The sequence below is a fragment of the Passer domesticus genome, chromosome 10, assembly GCF_036417665.1.
Source record: "Passer domesticus isolate bPasDom1 chromosome 10, bPasDom1.hap1, whole genome shotgun sequence".
Classification (NCBI taxonomy): Eukaryota; Metazoa; Chordata; class Aves; order Passeriformes; family Passeridae; genus Passer; species Passer domesticus.
The window spans coordinates 27,507,719-27,523,074 of NC_087483.1; the positions used below are offsets into that span (position 1 = coordinate 27,507,719).

General features: G+C 51.7%; 1 protein-coding gene across 2 annotated transcripts in view; it reads right to left on the minus strand.

Annotated features, from left to right (window-relative positions):
• Positions 1-464: 464 nt before the first annotated feature.
• The window catches only part of SLC4A3 (solute carrier family 4 member 3), a 33,840-nt gene continuing 18,948 nt past the window's right edge, over positions 465-15,356 (minus strand). Inside the window, exons 9-23 of one of the 2 annotated variants that reach the window (XM_064434756.1) lie at positions 14,960-15,095; positions 14,694-14,868; positions 14,183-14,279; positions 12,300-12,484; positions 10,523-10,736; positions 9,992-10,213; positions 9,517-9,665; positions 7,951-8,145; positions 7,301-7,507; positions 6,617-6,706; positions 4,865-5,031; positions 4,241-4,494; positions 3,837-4,006; positions 3,196-3,369; positions 465-2,467 (exon numbers count right to left, since the gene is read on the minus strand). In XM_064434756.1, coding sequence (XP_064290826.1) covers positions 2,390-2,467; positions 3,196-3,369; positions 3,837-4,006; positions 4,241-4,494; positions 4,865-5,031; positions 6,617-6,706; positions 7,301-7,507; positions 7,951-8,145; positions 9,517-9,665; positions 9,992-10,213; positions 10,523-10,736; positions 12,300-12,484; positions 14,183-14,279; positions 14,694-14,868; positions 14,960-15,095 — 2,513 coding nt within the window. In that variant the 3' untranslated portion in view covers positions 465-2,389. The remainder of the gene's footprint in view (positions 2,468-3,195; positions 3,370-3,836; positions 4,007-4,240; positions 4,495-4,864; positions 5,032-6,616; positions 6,707-7,300; positions 7,508-7,950; positions 8,146-9,516; positions 9,666-9,991; positions 10,214-10,522; positions 10,737-12,299; positions 12,485-14,182; positions 14,280-14,693; positions 14,869-14,959; positions 15,096-15,356) is intronic. The other variant, XM_064434757.1, reaches the window with a different exon arrangement.

Consider the following 15,356-nt stretch of genomic DNA (forward strand, 5'->3'; position numbering starts at 1 on the left):
CCTGGCTCAGTTTTTGCCTGGAAGAAAGCATGGAAAGAATGTGTTTATGGAGATGTTTCTTCTGTGCTCAGCCCATGGGCCTGCCATTCGGTGTGTGGCTACAGCCTGCACAAGGAGATGGGCACTGAGTGCTGCCGAGCACACAGGCACAAGCATGGACATGTATATGGATGCAAACAGGCAGGAGAATGAGTTTCTTGTGGTGCATGTGGTTAAACACGGGGCTCAGCCTCCTGTTTCCAGCAGCCAGTGTGGAGGCTGAGTCCACAGTAACCAGCCTGCTCAATGATGGTGACAGAAAGCCCACCTCCATGCTGGTAGTGGGTAACATGGTGACAGCCCTTGCTCCAGCTGGGGCTTGCTACATTGCTGGCTGTGGTGGGCAAGGAAGTTTTGTGCTGGGAAATTTCAATCCATTTAATTTATTGCCATTGGTGATAAAACCAAAAGTGTAGAGCCAGAGGCACAGTTCCTGTGAAGAGTTTATTGGTGTAGCTGTTTCCACTACAGTCAGAAGAGTCACAATGCACAGAAACAACAGGCCTCCTACACTACACAGGGAGGACAGGACACACATGGCCACAGACACACAGAGACACTCGTCTCTCTGCCCCGGGCCCTGCAGGGGCCAGGCTGTGGGCAGGACCTGCTGTGGGGGAGGCTTTTTTCTCTGATGGGATATTTCTGCAGCCTCCCGAGGAAGGCATTGGACCCTCCCGGTAATGAAGCACCCACCATCTCTCGCAGGAGCCAGGCTGGTAAGTGGGAATGAGGGCAGCATCTTCTCCCAAATCCAATGGTGAAGTGAGCATCCCAGCTTCCTCTGGAAGAACAGTCCAGCTCTGACCATCAGGAAGAGGCTGAGCAGCTTTTCTCTCCTGGCACTAACCTTGGAGTTTCCAGGGGCAGCAAGGACACCATCAAACAGTTTCTGGGCCAGCTCTGAACAAAGGCTGCCAGCTCAGGGACACCCCAGGGAGCAGGTCTGTCAGGTGCAAAGGTGTGATGCACAGCAAGTCCTACCTGAACATGAGGAAGAACTTTACTGTGCAGTGACTGAGCACTGGAACAGGTTGCCCAGAGAGATTGTGGAGTGTCCCTCACTGGAGATATTGCAGAATTGTCTGGATACAATCCTGTGCCATGTGCTCTGGGATGACTCTGCTTGGGCAGGGAGGTTGGATCAGATGATCCACTGTGGTCTCTTCCAACCTGACCCACTCTGTGATTCTGTGGAGCGGCCCAGAGGTGATGGGAGCTGAGTGCTGGGCACCCTGAGTGCTGCTTCTTCCCACCTGGAGGGCACCACTGGATGTGAAAGGCGATCTCAGTATGGCAGCAAAACTGGGGCCATGGTTTCAGTGACTCCCTTGTAGGCTTGCAGGGAGCCAGACCCAGTGGATGACTGCACAGGGAAAGGGAGGGGACCCAAAGGACTGTTTTGTGCTCCAGCACTACATTTCTTGTGTAGCTTCTTAAATATGGTTTGTTCTCAGAGACAGGAATGTGGGGATCAGGAACTGGGATACAGCCCTGTGATGAGTGTTTACTCCTGCAATCTCTATGGAGGTGCAGAATGACAGAGGTCTCCTCTTAGTTCCTGCAAGAGGGCAAGCATTCAAGCCTTCAGGATACCTGCTTGTCTCCAGCCTTCCCTCCCTGTGCAATTTGCCTTTGGAAATAAGGTTGGGAAAATTGAGAGGGAGAGGAGCCAAACAGCCTCCTCCATGTCAAGCAAGAGCTGAAAACAGTCATGTGGGAATGTGACTAGAACAGAAAACAGTCTGGAGGACTGAGCTGGGGTAGCAGTCCCTCTGTGCCTGTCTGCCAGGCTGCAGCAGCCCCAGTAGCTGTGGCAGAGGCCCGGTGTGAGCACTCCTAGAAGGGGCAGAGGGAGCAGGAGCAAGGCATCTGCCAGCTGAGTAAGGAGGTTGCTGGCCTGGGAGAAGAGGCAGCTTCCAGCCCATTCCTGTGAGAGTTCAGTGTCACGTGCTGAGATACCCAAGCTACCCAAGCATCATGGTAATGGAGGGGAATGCAGTGGCACCAGCTGGCATGGTTCCCCTTCACCGCCTGGAGACCAGGCACAGGCTGCCTCCAGCAGGGAGGGGACAGACCCCTGACCCAGGGGCACTCAAGACCCACACAGCTTTGGGATGTGAGAGGTGTCTCTCAGCCCACCAGGTCCAAGAGGAGAGAGACTCACAGCCTCTGCTGAGCGAGCGATGGGGCAGCCAGAGCCAGGGCTGCATCCTGCAGGGCGATGGAACAGCCATTCATTGGTCCAGGCAGGAGACACTGTGACTCATGGCAAGTCTCCAGTTAGGTCTTGGGAGGGGTGAGCAGGCGTGAGCCGCCTGTCTCGTGAGCAGGGAGGGCAGCTCCCAGCTCACACAGGCATGTGCAGCTCGTTGTACTCGTCCCGGCCATCCTCGTCGAAATTTGGCTCCGCATCCTCCGAGTCCAGCTGAGAAGAGGCAGAGACCAGGCTATGAAGGCCACAGCTGCCCCCACTGCGGGGTCAAGCCTGGCACAGAGGGATCAGCACACAGCAACCCAGTCAGCTGAGCTGCGCTGGGAAAAACAAAGCTCTTGCTCCTTCCCCTCCCAACAGGCTCCTTCTTTAAACCCTCATGCCCATCCATGCATCCCCAGCCCGATGCCCTTTCTATTCTAATGCCTGGGGCTTTGGTTCAGCACTGCAGCTCCTTCCTCTCCCCCTGCTGGCAGCACTCACTTCTGGGTGCTGCTCCAGGCTCTCCTCCAACAAAAGCTCAGGATGTTGACAGCAGCAGAGGAGCTGCCAGCTCTTGAAGAGCTGCCAGCACTCTGGCACTGTGGTTACATGCTGAAGTGCCTACAGCCATGGGCTCTGATGTGCTGCTGGGCTGTTCTTGCTGCTGGTTCAGTGGGGAATTGGTGTGTTTCTTGATGAATGAGCCACAAGATGGAAGGGGAAATCCTTATTCCAGGCCTCTGCCTGGTAGGAACCTGCTTCCTTGCCCCAGGCTGCCCATCCATCTCATACTGCACTGCGAGCTACAAGATCCAAGGAAGCCATCCACCCACTTACTGCTATTGAGCAAAGACCCTCAAGGCTTTGCTGGCCCATGATCTCCCAGCCTTTCAGGCTGCCAAATCTCCTCAATTTCATTCCAGTGTTGCAAGCTAGGCTGAGGACAGCTGTCTGCTCACCGCTTTGAGCTCCCTGTCGTGGAAGAAGCGGGGCAGCACGAAGCGTCGCAATGGCACTGTCATGATCAGGACAAAAGGGAAGGCCAGCGATGCCACTGTAGATTTCACCACCCAGAGCAGCACAATGCAGGCCAGTTGAATACAGGTAAAGAGATTCATTCTCCAGGTCTTCACCTAGTAGGTAAATCCAGTCTAAGAACACATTATCTTTCCACACAGATTAACAAAGACCCAACTGGCAAAACAAAACTCTTCTGCATAGCATAGTACAGCAGAGTACCTGCTGCTGCAGAGTCCACCTGCCTTTACTCTACAGCCAGGTAGAACTCCGTAACACATCAGCCTCTATGCTACCTGGCAGCATACCCACCTGGCAATGCAGTGTCCCTCCACCCCCTCAACAGTGCATCAATCCTACAAATTATCTGTCCATCCATACAATATCCTGGCAATACACTCCTGGGTGCAGCCTACCAGCACTGTACCACCTCTCTGCATGCCTTGCACTTCTCAGCACAAACCTGCAGCCAAGCATGGTCACAAAGCCAAGTACCACTCTAGCAAAATACCATCCTCCCTTCACCTGCTTCTTCTTCCTCTTCTCCTCATTACCTTGTTCTGTGCAACCTGCCTTTGCTCACCTTGACAACGTAGATGTGGTCAGGGTGGTGCTTGGACGGCATGAAGATCAGGAGCAGGCGCTCGTAGAGCTGGATGCCGGTGAGCGATGTAACCCCCATGTAGAGGAAGATGCCGAAGAGCACAGCCAGGGGGATCTGCCTCAGCATGTTCCCCATCACAATGGACAGACCTGCACAGACAGAGCTCAGGGCATGTGTGTCCCACACCAGCCCCTCCACAAGGCACCAGTCTCTGTCCCTCCCCCACCTCCTCTATGCCTGGAGCGCAAGGGAAAGGAAGCTCAGTATGGGCAGGTGTGGGCGCTCCTGCAGTGAGCAGACAGAGCACGGCAGGGACAGTGCCAGGAGATCCAAGTGCTTGGTCCTGACCTCTCCCCTCCCCTGTTCCCTGCGCAGAGGCTCACCGACAAGGGCAGCAATGAGCACTCCGGTCACACGCTGCTCCTTCACCTCCTCGATGCGGGGCTTCTCGCCGGGCGCGATGGCCTTGCTCATGACGGTCAGGGCATTGACGTGGGTGACGGAGCGCACTGTCGCCGCCGTCAGCCAGGGCAGCCCGAAGAGAGCGCAGAGCCCCCCCATGGTGCCAATGAGCAGAAGGTCCAGGTGGAAGCCAGAGCCTTTCAGCAACTTCCTCTCCTTCTTGCTAACAATCAGCCTGAAAGAAAATAGAGCCCGGGTCAGTGCAAGGCCCAGGTCAGTGCCCAGAGACAGCACTGCAGCTGGGGACAACACTCGCTCTCTGGAGACAGCACACATGGGGATACCAAGAAGATGGCTGAGGAGGGGGATGGTGGCTGTCAGCCTCAGGTTAGCAGTTTCTTCCTGTGCTTCCCTGAGGTAGGTCTCCACCACACCATTCGCCAAGAGGGGGACCAAAAGATGACAGGTACAGCCTGAAATGGCCAGGATCCTGCTCTTGCTGTTCCTCTGGGATGTCCATTGCATTTCCAAGTGAACCAGCACCCATCCTGGCCTTGCCTGTCTAAGGGTTAGCAGTGGTTGAGGTTGGAGGGGGAGGTACTCACGTAGTGATCTGTGTCTCCATGAAGATAAGGATGAAGACCAGGAGAGCAGGGATGGCAGAGGCAAACATCATCCACAGCGGAAAGGTCCCACTACTGCCCATGGGGTGGATGAACCAGCCACGCTTGTGGGGGGACGTGACCGACAGGCCGGAGGGGACATTCAGCTTCTGGTGGTGTAGTTGCAAAACCCAGCAGTTACTTATTAATACAAACAAGCCCACAGCCTCACACAGCTTTGATCCTCTCGCTCTCCCTGTTCTGAACGCCTCAGATGATGGGATAAGCCACCCTGAACTGAGCAGAACTTTCTCATGGATAATCCCCTTCAGTATAAAAAACCCCATGTTCCCTAACATAGGCCTGTGTCATTTCCTTTCAGCTACTTCAATTCCCTTCATTTTTTCCAAGAGACCAAGGAAATATCTTCCCTCAGGAACCTCGCTCCCATGTCAGTCCTTGCAGACCATGGTTAAAACGCTCCTTGACCTCTGCTTGGACAAATTAAATGTTCTGAACTGCCTACCATTTTCTGAGGTGGCTTTACAGACTTTCCAAGACTTTTCTGAGACATTTTACAGCACTGTTTTTGCAGTGCAAACCCCAGAAGTGGCCACATTCTGTGGAAATGACCTCATCTTGACCATGTTCAGAGGGAGTATCATGTTTGTGCTCCCATCAGACCACACAGACTCCTAGCTGTACATCATCCTGACCCTGCGTTCATCAGCATTTGAACCCTTGGCTTTGTGCTGCTCTACAGCAATTTCTGCTATCTGCACTGCAGGCAGAGTTTATGATTTGCATTTATGTTAATCAGCATAAGTATGAATAATATTTCTGGAATGTTTGTCCTTGAGTTAAGCCGTGTAACTAAGTACCATTTTCTCGGAAAGCTTTGTACATATGCTGAGTTAATACTAAAATGATAATGCTTTTGATATTAACTGTAGAAGTGTAGAAGGGTATGAAAAGAATGTAACAAAGTGCATGATTTTACTACAGTCTGATAGACTGAAATTTTTCATTGAAATTCAAATGAATAAAAATGCATTTGGATTCTACCAAGCCTTGGTCTGTTTTGATAAAAAGCTTGCATGATGAACAGGAAATGCTATTCACCCTCTTCCCAATCCTAGCCAAAAAAAAAAAAAAAAACAAACCAAAAATATCTCCATATCTACTGAAAACGGAGAAAAAAGGAAAGCTGTGAGATACGTTTGTTCGATAACATTTAGTTATCAAACTTAAGTTTGTGCGTATACTGGGGAAAAAAATTGTGTTTGAGATAAAGTGATCAAAATATCAGTATCCTACAGTCAAGGAGAGAATAAGTACATCGAGTACTAAACTCATGACAAGTACCCCATTGAAACCATTCTATGTGCCACCTTCTTCAGTGTGCATACATAGTTTATGTCTTGTTGACTGACTGCAAGTGTTTAGAGTTGCAAAGAAGGAATGAACTGCACTGAATCTCCCTAAAGCCCCTAAATCCTCCCCTACTAACAGCTAGAAGACCAGAGGGATACCAGGGCACTCCAGTCCCTGTAGCTCTGGCCTCAGCCTCAGCAAAAGCCTTGGAGCTTCCCTTCAGCGTGGGAGAGAGGATGAGGGGAATGTTTCTGTTTGCTTTGTGCTGTTATGATTAAAGAGGCAGGAAATACAAATTCCCCTTTGCACAAGAGCAGGCCAGTGCCACAGGGATCACTGCTGGGCTGCAGCAAAGGCTCTGAGGGCAGTGCTGGCACCTACCTGTGTGTATGTGTCAGTGATGGTGTAATCCACCAGCACCATGACCAGGATGGAGATGGGGATCCCAAAGTCTCCGATGATCCGCCGCGCCTGCAGAACACAGACCTGTCATTTGCAAAGGGACCAGGCCAGCTCCATGAATGCACAGAGGGAGCCTATGGCAAAGAGAAATCCCAGATGGGGCCAAGCACCACTCCAAACCCGAGCACTGCTGATGGGCAGGGCAAGGAAAACCAGCCTTGACCCATGGGGCTGTGCATCCCACTGCCCACATAACATGCTCTTATTTGACTGGCTAATTGCTCCTGCTGGCCTATTGAGACAGTGCTCCAGGTATTACACAGATACCCTGCATGCAGAGAGATGTCCAAAGAGAAAAAGCTGTAAGCTCTTCTTCCGATATTCTAGTTTAACAGACTTTTATCCAATCCAAGGAGCTTTCCCCAGGTCCAGGGGACTTTCCAGCAGCCTCACTGGAGCAGGACAGTGCAGATACCATCATCAACAATCAGCTCTTGTCTGCACCCTAGGGTGAGCTACCATCCCTCCTGCAACGTATTTAAAGGGTTTCTGGTGTTCCTTTGGGGGACGTCCAGGTATTCTGGAGAATAAAGATGTGTAGCCAGAAGCATTATTTGTTTGGTGTGTCCCTTGTCCTTGATGTGAATCCTACAAACTTCTCACCTTTCCTCCTAAGAAGCGGCTGTTCTTGAACTTGCGCATAAAGAAGGCAATGAAGAAAGTGCCGAGCATGAGGATGAGGGAGAGCAGAGCAGTGTTGGGCTGCATCCTGGTTCCCAGGGACATCGCATCCGTAGAGAGCACGCTGGCATTCAGGCTGCTCTGCACGTTTGGTGGGTAGAACTTCAGCAAAGGATGTTCTGCAAACACCTGAGCAGGTGAGAGAAGCAGCAGACAAGTTACCCCAAGGAGGGGCAGGGGGCACTGTCATACTGGGGGCAGGGGGAAGCGGAGGTGTCCTGCTCTGTGGAGAGGCGAGGGCAGTAGATGGTGGGCACGGACAATCCCAGCATCCGTCACCTCACCTCGCAACCTACCCAGCTGGAGAGGGTTGGGGAGAGAAAAGTGGCCCCTCTTTAATGTCTCCTGCAGGAAGAGAAGGGGAGAGAGACATTAGGGCTCTTCCTGCCACTCTCTGTGGTGGCGCAGGAGCCAGCTGGGCTGAGGCATGAGATCAGCAAAGAACTGCTCTGCAGAATGTCTAGGAAAGTTGCGGCTGAGCTGGCCCTGTTCCCTCGCCTCCTGTGTGCTAAAGCAGCAGGGTCCTAAGGGATTAAGAGATGCAGCAGCCCATCTCCCCAGGGAAGGTTCACCTTGTACAGTTTGTAGAAGGTCTCATAGATAAAGATGAGGGAGATGAGGAAAGCAAAGATCTCCTGGGTGAAGGGCGAGATGTAGCGCACCAAGAAGCTTCCTTCTGCTGCCACGATAATGAAGATGAAGACGATGAGCCACAAACCAATCCACACTCTGCCTGTGAGATACTCAATGCCTTGTGTCTGGCAGAACTGAAATGGAAAGGGGAAGGAGTTACTCATGGCTCCTCAGGCTGCCTCCTGCATCCATTCCCCATTAAGATCAAAGACTGTCCTGGAAAAAAGCATTTACATCTGCTTGGGCATCCAGCACAGAATCAGTGAATTCATGGCTAGAATCACAGGTAAATTTGCAGACTTTGCATTAACACCTGGCAGCTCACCCCAAGCAGGTCTTTACCGCTCCAGTCTTTGTAACAGTACCTCTCCTTCATGCTCTGCTGAAGCCAGCCCATGCAAAACACTCCCCATCCCATCCATATGGAGGTGCCAGTGCTCAGACACAGCTCTCCATTCTTCCATGCACTCAAACAGCACAAGCCTGTTCCCTACAAAGGAGAGCCTGAGCATCCTGCTACATCCACAGGCCACAATCTCACACAGCACCCTGTGTACAGACAGTTGTATGTGTGTGGAGAAAAGGCCCCAGGTTGCCATCACAGAGGAGACCACCTCCACTGCCTCTTCTCATCTACACACACCAACTGTTTCCAGGACAAATCATACCCCTCCCTTGGCAGCCTTCCTCAGTACCACCACAGGCAGAGGTACTCCTCTGTACACAGTGACTGGACAAAGCAAAAGTGGTCAGTGAGAAGTGCAGTCACAGGAGAGCAGAGAAATTCCCACTCTGCAACAGCATCACCAGCTCCAAACTCTTGACAAAGTGAAAATCCAGCTGTAGAAAAAAACATGCTTTTTCAAAGACACAGACATGCTGGGAGTCAGAGAAAAGGAGAAGAATTAGATCCACTGCTTGAAGGTACAGTGATACAGGGATGCTTTCAAGAGCAAAGAGGTCATGCTACTTGAGAAAGAAACATATCCATCCTGGCTGACCTCTCCACACACCCTTGGGCTCATCCTTAGAGATGGGAGTAATATTTGTGGCACATCCCAAATTGGAGGTACACTGAATGTTATTAAGCTCCCCATAAAAGGAAACCTGGACACAGATAAAAGTGGTGAAATGGACTTCAAAGGAAGCCCCAAGAACAATAAAGTTTTAGAATGCAGCTACAAGTGCTCATTATGCCAATGAGCTGCAGCACAGGGCTGGGGGACAGTGCTCTCCTCACAGTCAGCATGTAGAGGAGTGCTGTTATCAGTGTCACACCTCAAAGGATAATGGATACAGCAATGGGAGGTAGAAGCCCCGGTAGTGGCACCTGCAAAGGGTCAGCAGAACCAAGGGCAGCTCTGGCTGAGCTGAGAGCAGCCTGGAAGGACTCAAGGAGTTCACAGTAACAAAGACCCTTTGTAGAGCTGAGAAATGCCAGCTGCCCTCTCCAGAGCAAGGACAGAGTGAGCAGGTGCCAAGCACAGACACTGCTTCACATGTACCTTGTAAAAAGCTTCTTCAAACACCAGCAGAGGCCCTGAGAAGCCAATGACCAGGAGTGGCTGGGCTCCAAGCAGGGAGAAGAGGATCCCTAAAACCGAGGTGGAGATTATCAGCTCGGAGACCCCCATGAGACCCTCAGTTTTCTCTCCTGGGAAAGAGAACAATGTATGAGTGTTATAGCCCGGACACAGGCACCATCACCACAGACAGGAAGGCTGCACAGCTCCAGACAGAGGAGGCAGGTCCCCATCCCATCAGTCAGAGGTGCCCTGTGTTAGGCAGGGAGCATGGAGGGAGCCCTGGCAGCCGAGGCTGGAGAGGCCAAATGGCAGGGAGGGAACAAGGCAGCAGCCAAGGCACAGCACTACCACTCTCCCTGAGTAAACAGCACCAAAGCCCACCCCAGAACAGCATCACACAGACACAGCCAGTGTCCCAGAGTGCAAAGAGCAGACCAGAAAGCAGGCCCATTACCTAGGAGTCCCCCGAAGGTGATGGCAGGAGAGAGAGCAGCAAAGTAGATGAAGAGAACGGCTGCGAGACACTGGCTGTGCAAGGCGTCTCTGATGTCACTGAGGTATTTGGGGTACCTGCGCTTTATGTCCCGAACCAGACCTCCAAAAAATATCCCGGTTCGCTTCAAAGGGTCATCCTCAGCTTCCTCCTCTTCTTCCTCAGCTTTCACTTCACACAGCTCTGGAGGTGCATGGAGGGCAAGGCTTCAGCAAGGAACACAGCTGGGCCCTGGGGCTGTCCCTCTCCCCAGCATCTCACAGAGCAGCACTAGGCTGGTAGGCCCCCTGCAACAGCACATCCCACTGCCTCCAGCTGTCCCCAGCCACCAGAGCTGCCCACAGTCACTGTCCTGCTGCCCTTGCCCCGCTCCCCATTCCCCACTGCAGGAGCCAGGCCCTGCTCACCCTTCTGCCAGGCTCTGGGAGGGGAGGGCCCATTGGTGCACACAGGGCACTAGGCACAAACTTGCCCAAATGTGAATGGAGAGACCTTTGGCTTCCTGAGCAGTGCCCTCCTTCATGGACTTCTGCTCCCTCTCCTTCCTCTTCTTCAGCAGCAACTTCTGGAAGGTGGCAATGGATTTGAGCAAGTCTTTCCCCTCCACCTCTGATGGGGGGATGACAATACTGCAGTCCAAGAACTCGTTGATTGCATTGAGGAGGTCTTGACGATCATCTGCCATGTATGCAGCCTCATGGAAGTGCTGGAAGGGGAAGGGAAAAAGAGAGAGGGAGAAGGCTCAGACCAAGCTTAGACTCAGCTACTGCAGTCTGGAAAGACAATGCTTGCTGTGACCTTTAGAGTAACATTCTCCCCCTCCATCCACTACTCATCTCACTACTGCCACTCTGTGACCCACACTCCTGAATCCCTCCTCCTGTTTTGAGGAAGAAGCTGGTAGAGCCCTAAAAGCATCACAGTGATAAAGCACAAGAACCATGAACTGAGCAGGGAGCATAAGAGACTCTGGGGAGTCTCCATATGGGAGACAGAAAGGGAGTGAGAAAATAGCCATATACAGCATGAGGGAAGCCATGCAAAGGAAACTAGGCAGAAAACGGGAGACATCTCTGAAAGCAAGAGCAGGTTAGCAAGGAAGGACTAAGGAGACCAGGCAGGGAGGTGCTGGCAAACAGGTGGAAGTGCTGCACTGTCTCTGGAACATGCCTCCAGAGAAAAGGCTGGAGGATGATGAATGAGTGAACAGCCTGTAAAGGAGGTAGGGGACAGCTAAGGTCCCTGCAGCACACAGACTCCCTGGAGCCACAGCTTCAATGTAAATGATACTGTGCTCTCTCTACGGCGCCAGGACTGTGTAACCTTGCTGTGGCCAGCCCTGGCTGCAGCAGCTGCCTCTGCTCTTCCACCAAGAGGACCAGAGACTCAAACGAATGAGGTCAGCCCACAAACACAGCACTGAAGCTGGAATGGCACCTCACCTCTTCTGGTGAAAAACACATTCTCAGCTGAGCCCCACACATCTTCAGGGAAGGAATCTTTCAGTCTTGCTGCCTCTAATGAACTTTTTCTCATTGAACCTTTCAGTCTCCAGTTCAGTAAAAGATGTGCAATAGAGGCAGTACAGGAAGGTTTGTTACTTGCTTATAGTTACGTGGCACCAGCAGGAAGGACCTGTGAACCTCTGCTCCTCTAGTGCTGGATATATACAGCAGATGCTCAGATTGTCTCTCCTTTGCATTTAATTCCTTACCAAGGTAATCAATTTCACTGCCATCTAGACAGATGGAAGACTTCTAGCAGTGCACTTGCTTGGCAGAAAAACTTTCCTGCCTCCTCATTTCTCCTATAAGGATGTGCTCCTCTGCATGGATGCCCCAGCCAGGGGACTCAGCTAAAAAGCTTCATCCAAACACCTGAAAACAGTCCCCAGCAACTGCTAGATTTTTTGTTAGTGTGGTCCAGGCCAGACGCCATGGTTACAGGCATCACTTAGCCTCCCCACCTCTCTGTGAAATGTCAACTGAACACCACTCCTCTAACCCTGGGACGTCCTTTTCTCCTGCTTTTACACATGGTCTCTTTCTTCACCCAGCCTAGCACACTCTGTCCCAGGCAAGTAAGTGTCTGTCCTACTCCTTCCTCAGAACTGGAGGATTCAACCTTGGCCAAGCCAGGCTGATCTTAAAAATCCCAGGTGTTCACCCCTGCCTACCCACCTGAGCCCTTGCACAGCTCTCATCTCAGGACTGCCTTCTAAGGAGCCAGCAAAGCTCCCTCACAGCATCACTGCCCATCAGCTCCTCACCTTGTCAGACATGAGGGTGGAGATTGAGCGGCCAATTTCGTGGTAGTCCATGTTGGCCTGGCTAGGTCCCAGCAGCACAAAGATGAATCTGACAGGAATTGGGACCTCCAAGACAGATTCCAGGAAGACGGCCTCATTTAGTCGGACGAAGGCCATGGTTGGCTGCTCCAGAAACTGCACACAACCTACCAGGGGGCAATGTTTGGAGTTAATCATTGGAGTGAGCTGTACTGGGCTGCCTTTAACAGGCAGCAGAGACAGGGGTTTTGGAGGCTCCTACAAGCCCTGCAGTCGTGTACTTTCTCCTGACCACAGACACAGCACTGAACTTCAAGCGAGGACTAATCCAAGTTCTTCAATGATCATTCGTAAGCAGTGCTACTTTCTTTAGCCTCCCAGTTAGTCCATTCTCAATCCCTTACAGATGGGCTCTACTTACACTATAAGGGGCTAAGTTTAAATCAGAAGGTTTTTTCCCACTTATGGAAGGAAACCTCTTACATGTTACTTTTATCAAACAAACTTCTAATCTCATCAAAGAATGAAATCAGGTTTGCTTGACATGACCTATTTCCCATAAACCTTACTGCTTGGCAATAATTACATTCATATTCTTTAGCTCTTCAGTAATTGAATCCCATATTAGCTCTGCCACTCTGCTGGCCGAGAAGGATGTCAGGTTAAACAACCTATAGGAACTGGCTCACTGTTCTCCCTTCCTTGAGCTATGAGCTTTCTCTGTTACCTTGTACCTTCTCTGTATGCCCAAACTACTTTTTTTCAGAGAAAAGTAAGTCAGTGCTCTAAAGACTCATGGGTACAAAATGGACATTTTGTTTTACAATGTCTGCATCTCGTCAGTGCTTGGCATTCTCCTCAGTTCCTAACAGATTGGGAAGTACTCCTGCACCCTCCAGCACACCAGCCGCTTCCTTCACATACCCAGCACAAATGTTTATTGAATACTGGTATTTCACTGGCATTATTACTGATCTTTCTGCCATCTGTGTCCAGCAAAAGCTGTGCTCTGTGTCAGACTGGCAAATCTGGGCCTTCTGAGAGTCAAAGCAAATCCCAAGACACACCCTTAGCTCAGAAACAAGCCAATGTTTAGTTATTTGAGTACTCAAAAGTGCACTTATGAACCTGATTTGGCCTCATTGTGATTAAGCATCAGTTTGGTTGAGCTGACAAGCCCCTTTGCCTGAGCTTTTAATCTGCTGGGTAGACAATGGCATTTACTTTGCTTGTAGTGTAGTTGGGTTTGCTGAGAAGTTAATGCCAGCAAAGTGCCAAGAAGAATATTCTTGCAATCAGAAGGCACCAAGCCCACTCACGCTCAATCCTGCCTGCTCACAGCCCTCCTCTACAGAGAAATATGTCCTGGTAGTGCCACAGTCAATTCCTGAGACCTTGCCACCAGCCAGGCCCTGCTTCTGTCAACTCAAAGCTTGCTGGCACACACAGCCAGCAGCCAACACTGGTCAGGGACAGGCCCAGCTGCTGGCAAGGTGTTAAGAGGCCAGACAGAGCAGCAATGGTCAAAGGGCAGGGTGGTCCTCAGTCCCTCAGGCATCACTCACCTATTTCTGAGCTGCAAAACCAGATTTACTGTGAGCCTGGCAGGACTTCCACCCCAAAGTTGGGCCCCAGCTCCCAGCAGCAGTGTCTATCAACCTCTTTTTTAATTTAGGAAAAGAACTACCCTGGCAGGACATATATTTGCTATACACAAACAGAACATGAACCATCACCAAAGGAGGGAGTGTAGCAGGCTCACTCCCCAGCTGAACATGTATGAGATGACCAAATATCCCTCGGGAGTGAGGGCACAGACCTCTGGTGCCACACCAGGATCTGCACTAGTCACTGCCACCTCTTACCCACAAGGACCACTGTGGCCTCTGCATCTTCAGGGATTTTCTCCATCAGCTTCAAGTATTTACGATGGCCCTCAGAGTTATGAAGATGAGGGTTTTTCTGCCATAAAGAACACAAATAAGTAAGGGTGGAGTCCCTACGCTTTGGTCTCCCTACGCAGCCTTGCACCCCACTGGCACAAATGCAGCTGGGCTTGCCTTGGCTGCACACCCAATGCCTGCTTCACAGCAAGGCACCCTCACAGCAAAGGCCACCCTGCAAGTGCCAGGGCTGCTGCTGCCATTACATGCTCAAGCAGACATCTGCATACAGTCCAAAGCCAAAACTGGGTACCAAAATCATAATGCAGCGACCCGATTCCCAGCGCTCCAGGTGATCCAGGGAGCTCAGTCCTTGCATTACAAGGTTTCCCCATGAAGGGGCTCAGAGGTGGGCACCATGGCCTGCTGTCAGCCAACAGCTGTCCCCAGAGTGTGGAAAAAGACACAGTAACCCCCCCCAGGTCACCCTCACCTCCTTGCACTCGGTCTCGTTGGCCTTGGGGTCAGCCATCTCAATGCGTTCCTCCCCCATGAGGGGCACACATGTGTCTGTGGTGTGGTTGTGATGGTGGTTCCCCACGATGGAGTTCATGCTGGAGCTGGAGTGGTTCCTCGGGAAGAAGCCCTCTTTCTCATCATTGGGATGGCTGAGGGGGAGAGCGGTGGCCATGAGGGGACCTGCCTCCCTTGCCACCTGGGGCTCACAGATAACCCCCGGGCCCTGAGATATCCACCCACCTGTGCTTCAGCAGCAGGGCTCGCAGCACGTTGGCTCGATCTTCTGCCCTGATCTGGTCAGAGATGATCATGGTCTCCACCATGAGGTGAGCAATGCCAGGCAGAGTGGTCTGCTCCAAGTCAAGGAGGACGGCACCTGCCAGCATGAGGGTAAGAGCCCTGCTCCTAGAGTGCAACACTCCCCATTGCATTCACACTCTGGGGACACAACTGTTCCACCAGGAGCCAGGCTTTCGTTGAGGTACAGATTGAGCTGAGAAATGCCCAAGTGCCCCATGTCCTTTCTGTAAACCCTTGCCCCAAGAGAACCCAAAAGCTCCAAGATGCAGTGGTAATTCTGGTATCTCCTTTCATTTCGGTCTCCCACTCTGACCAAACTTGCTGACCACATCAAAGA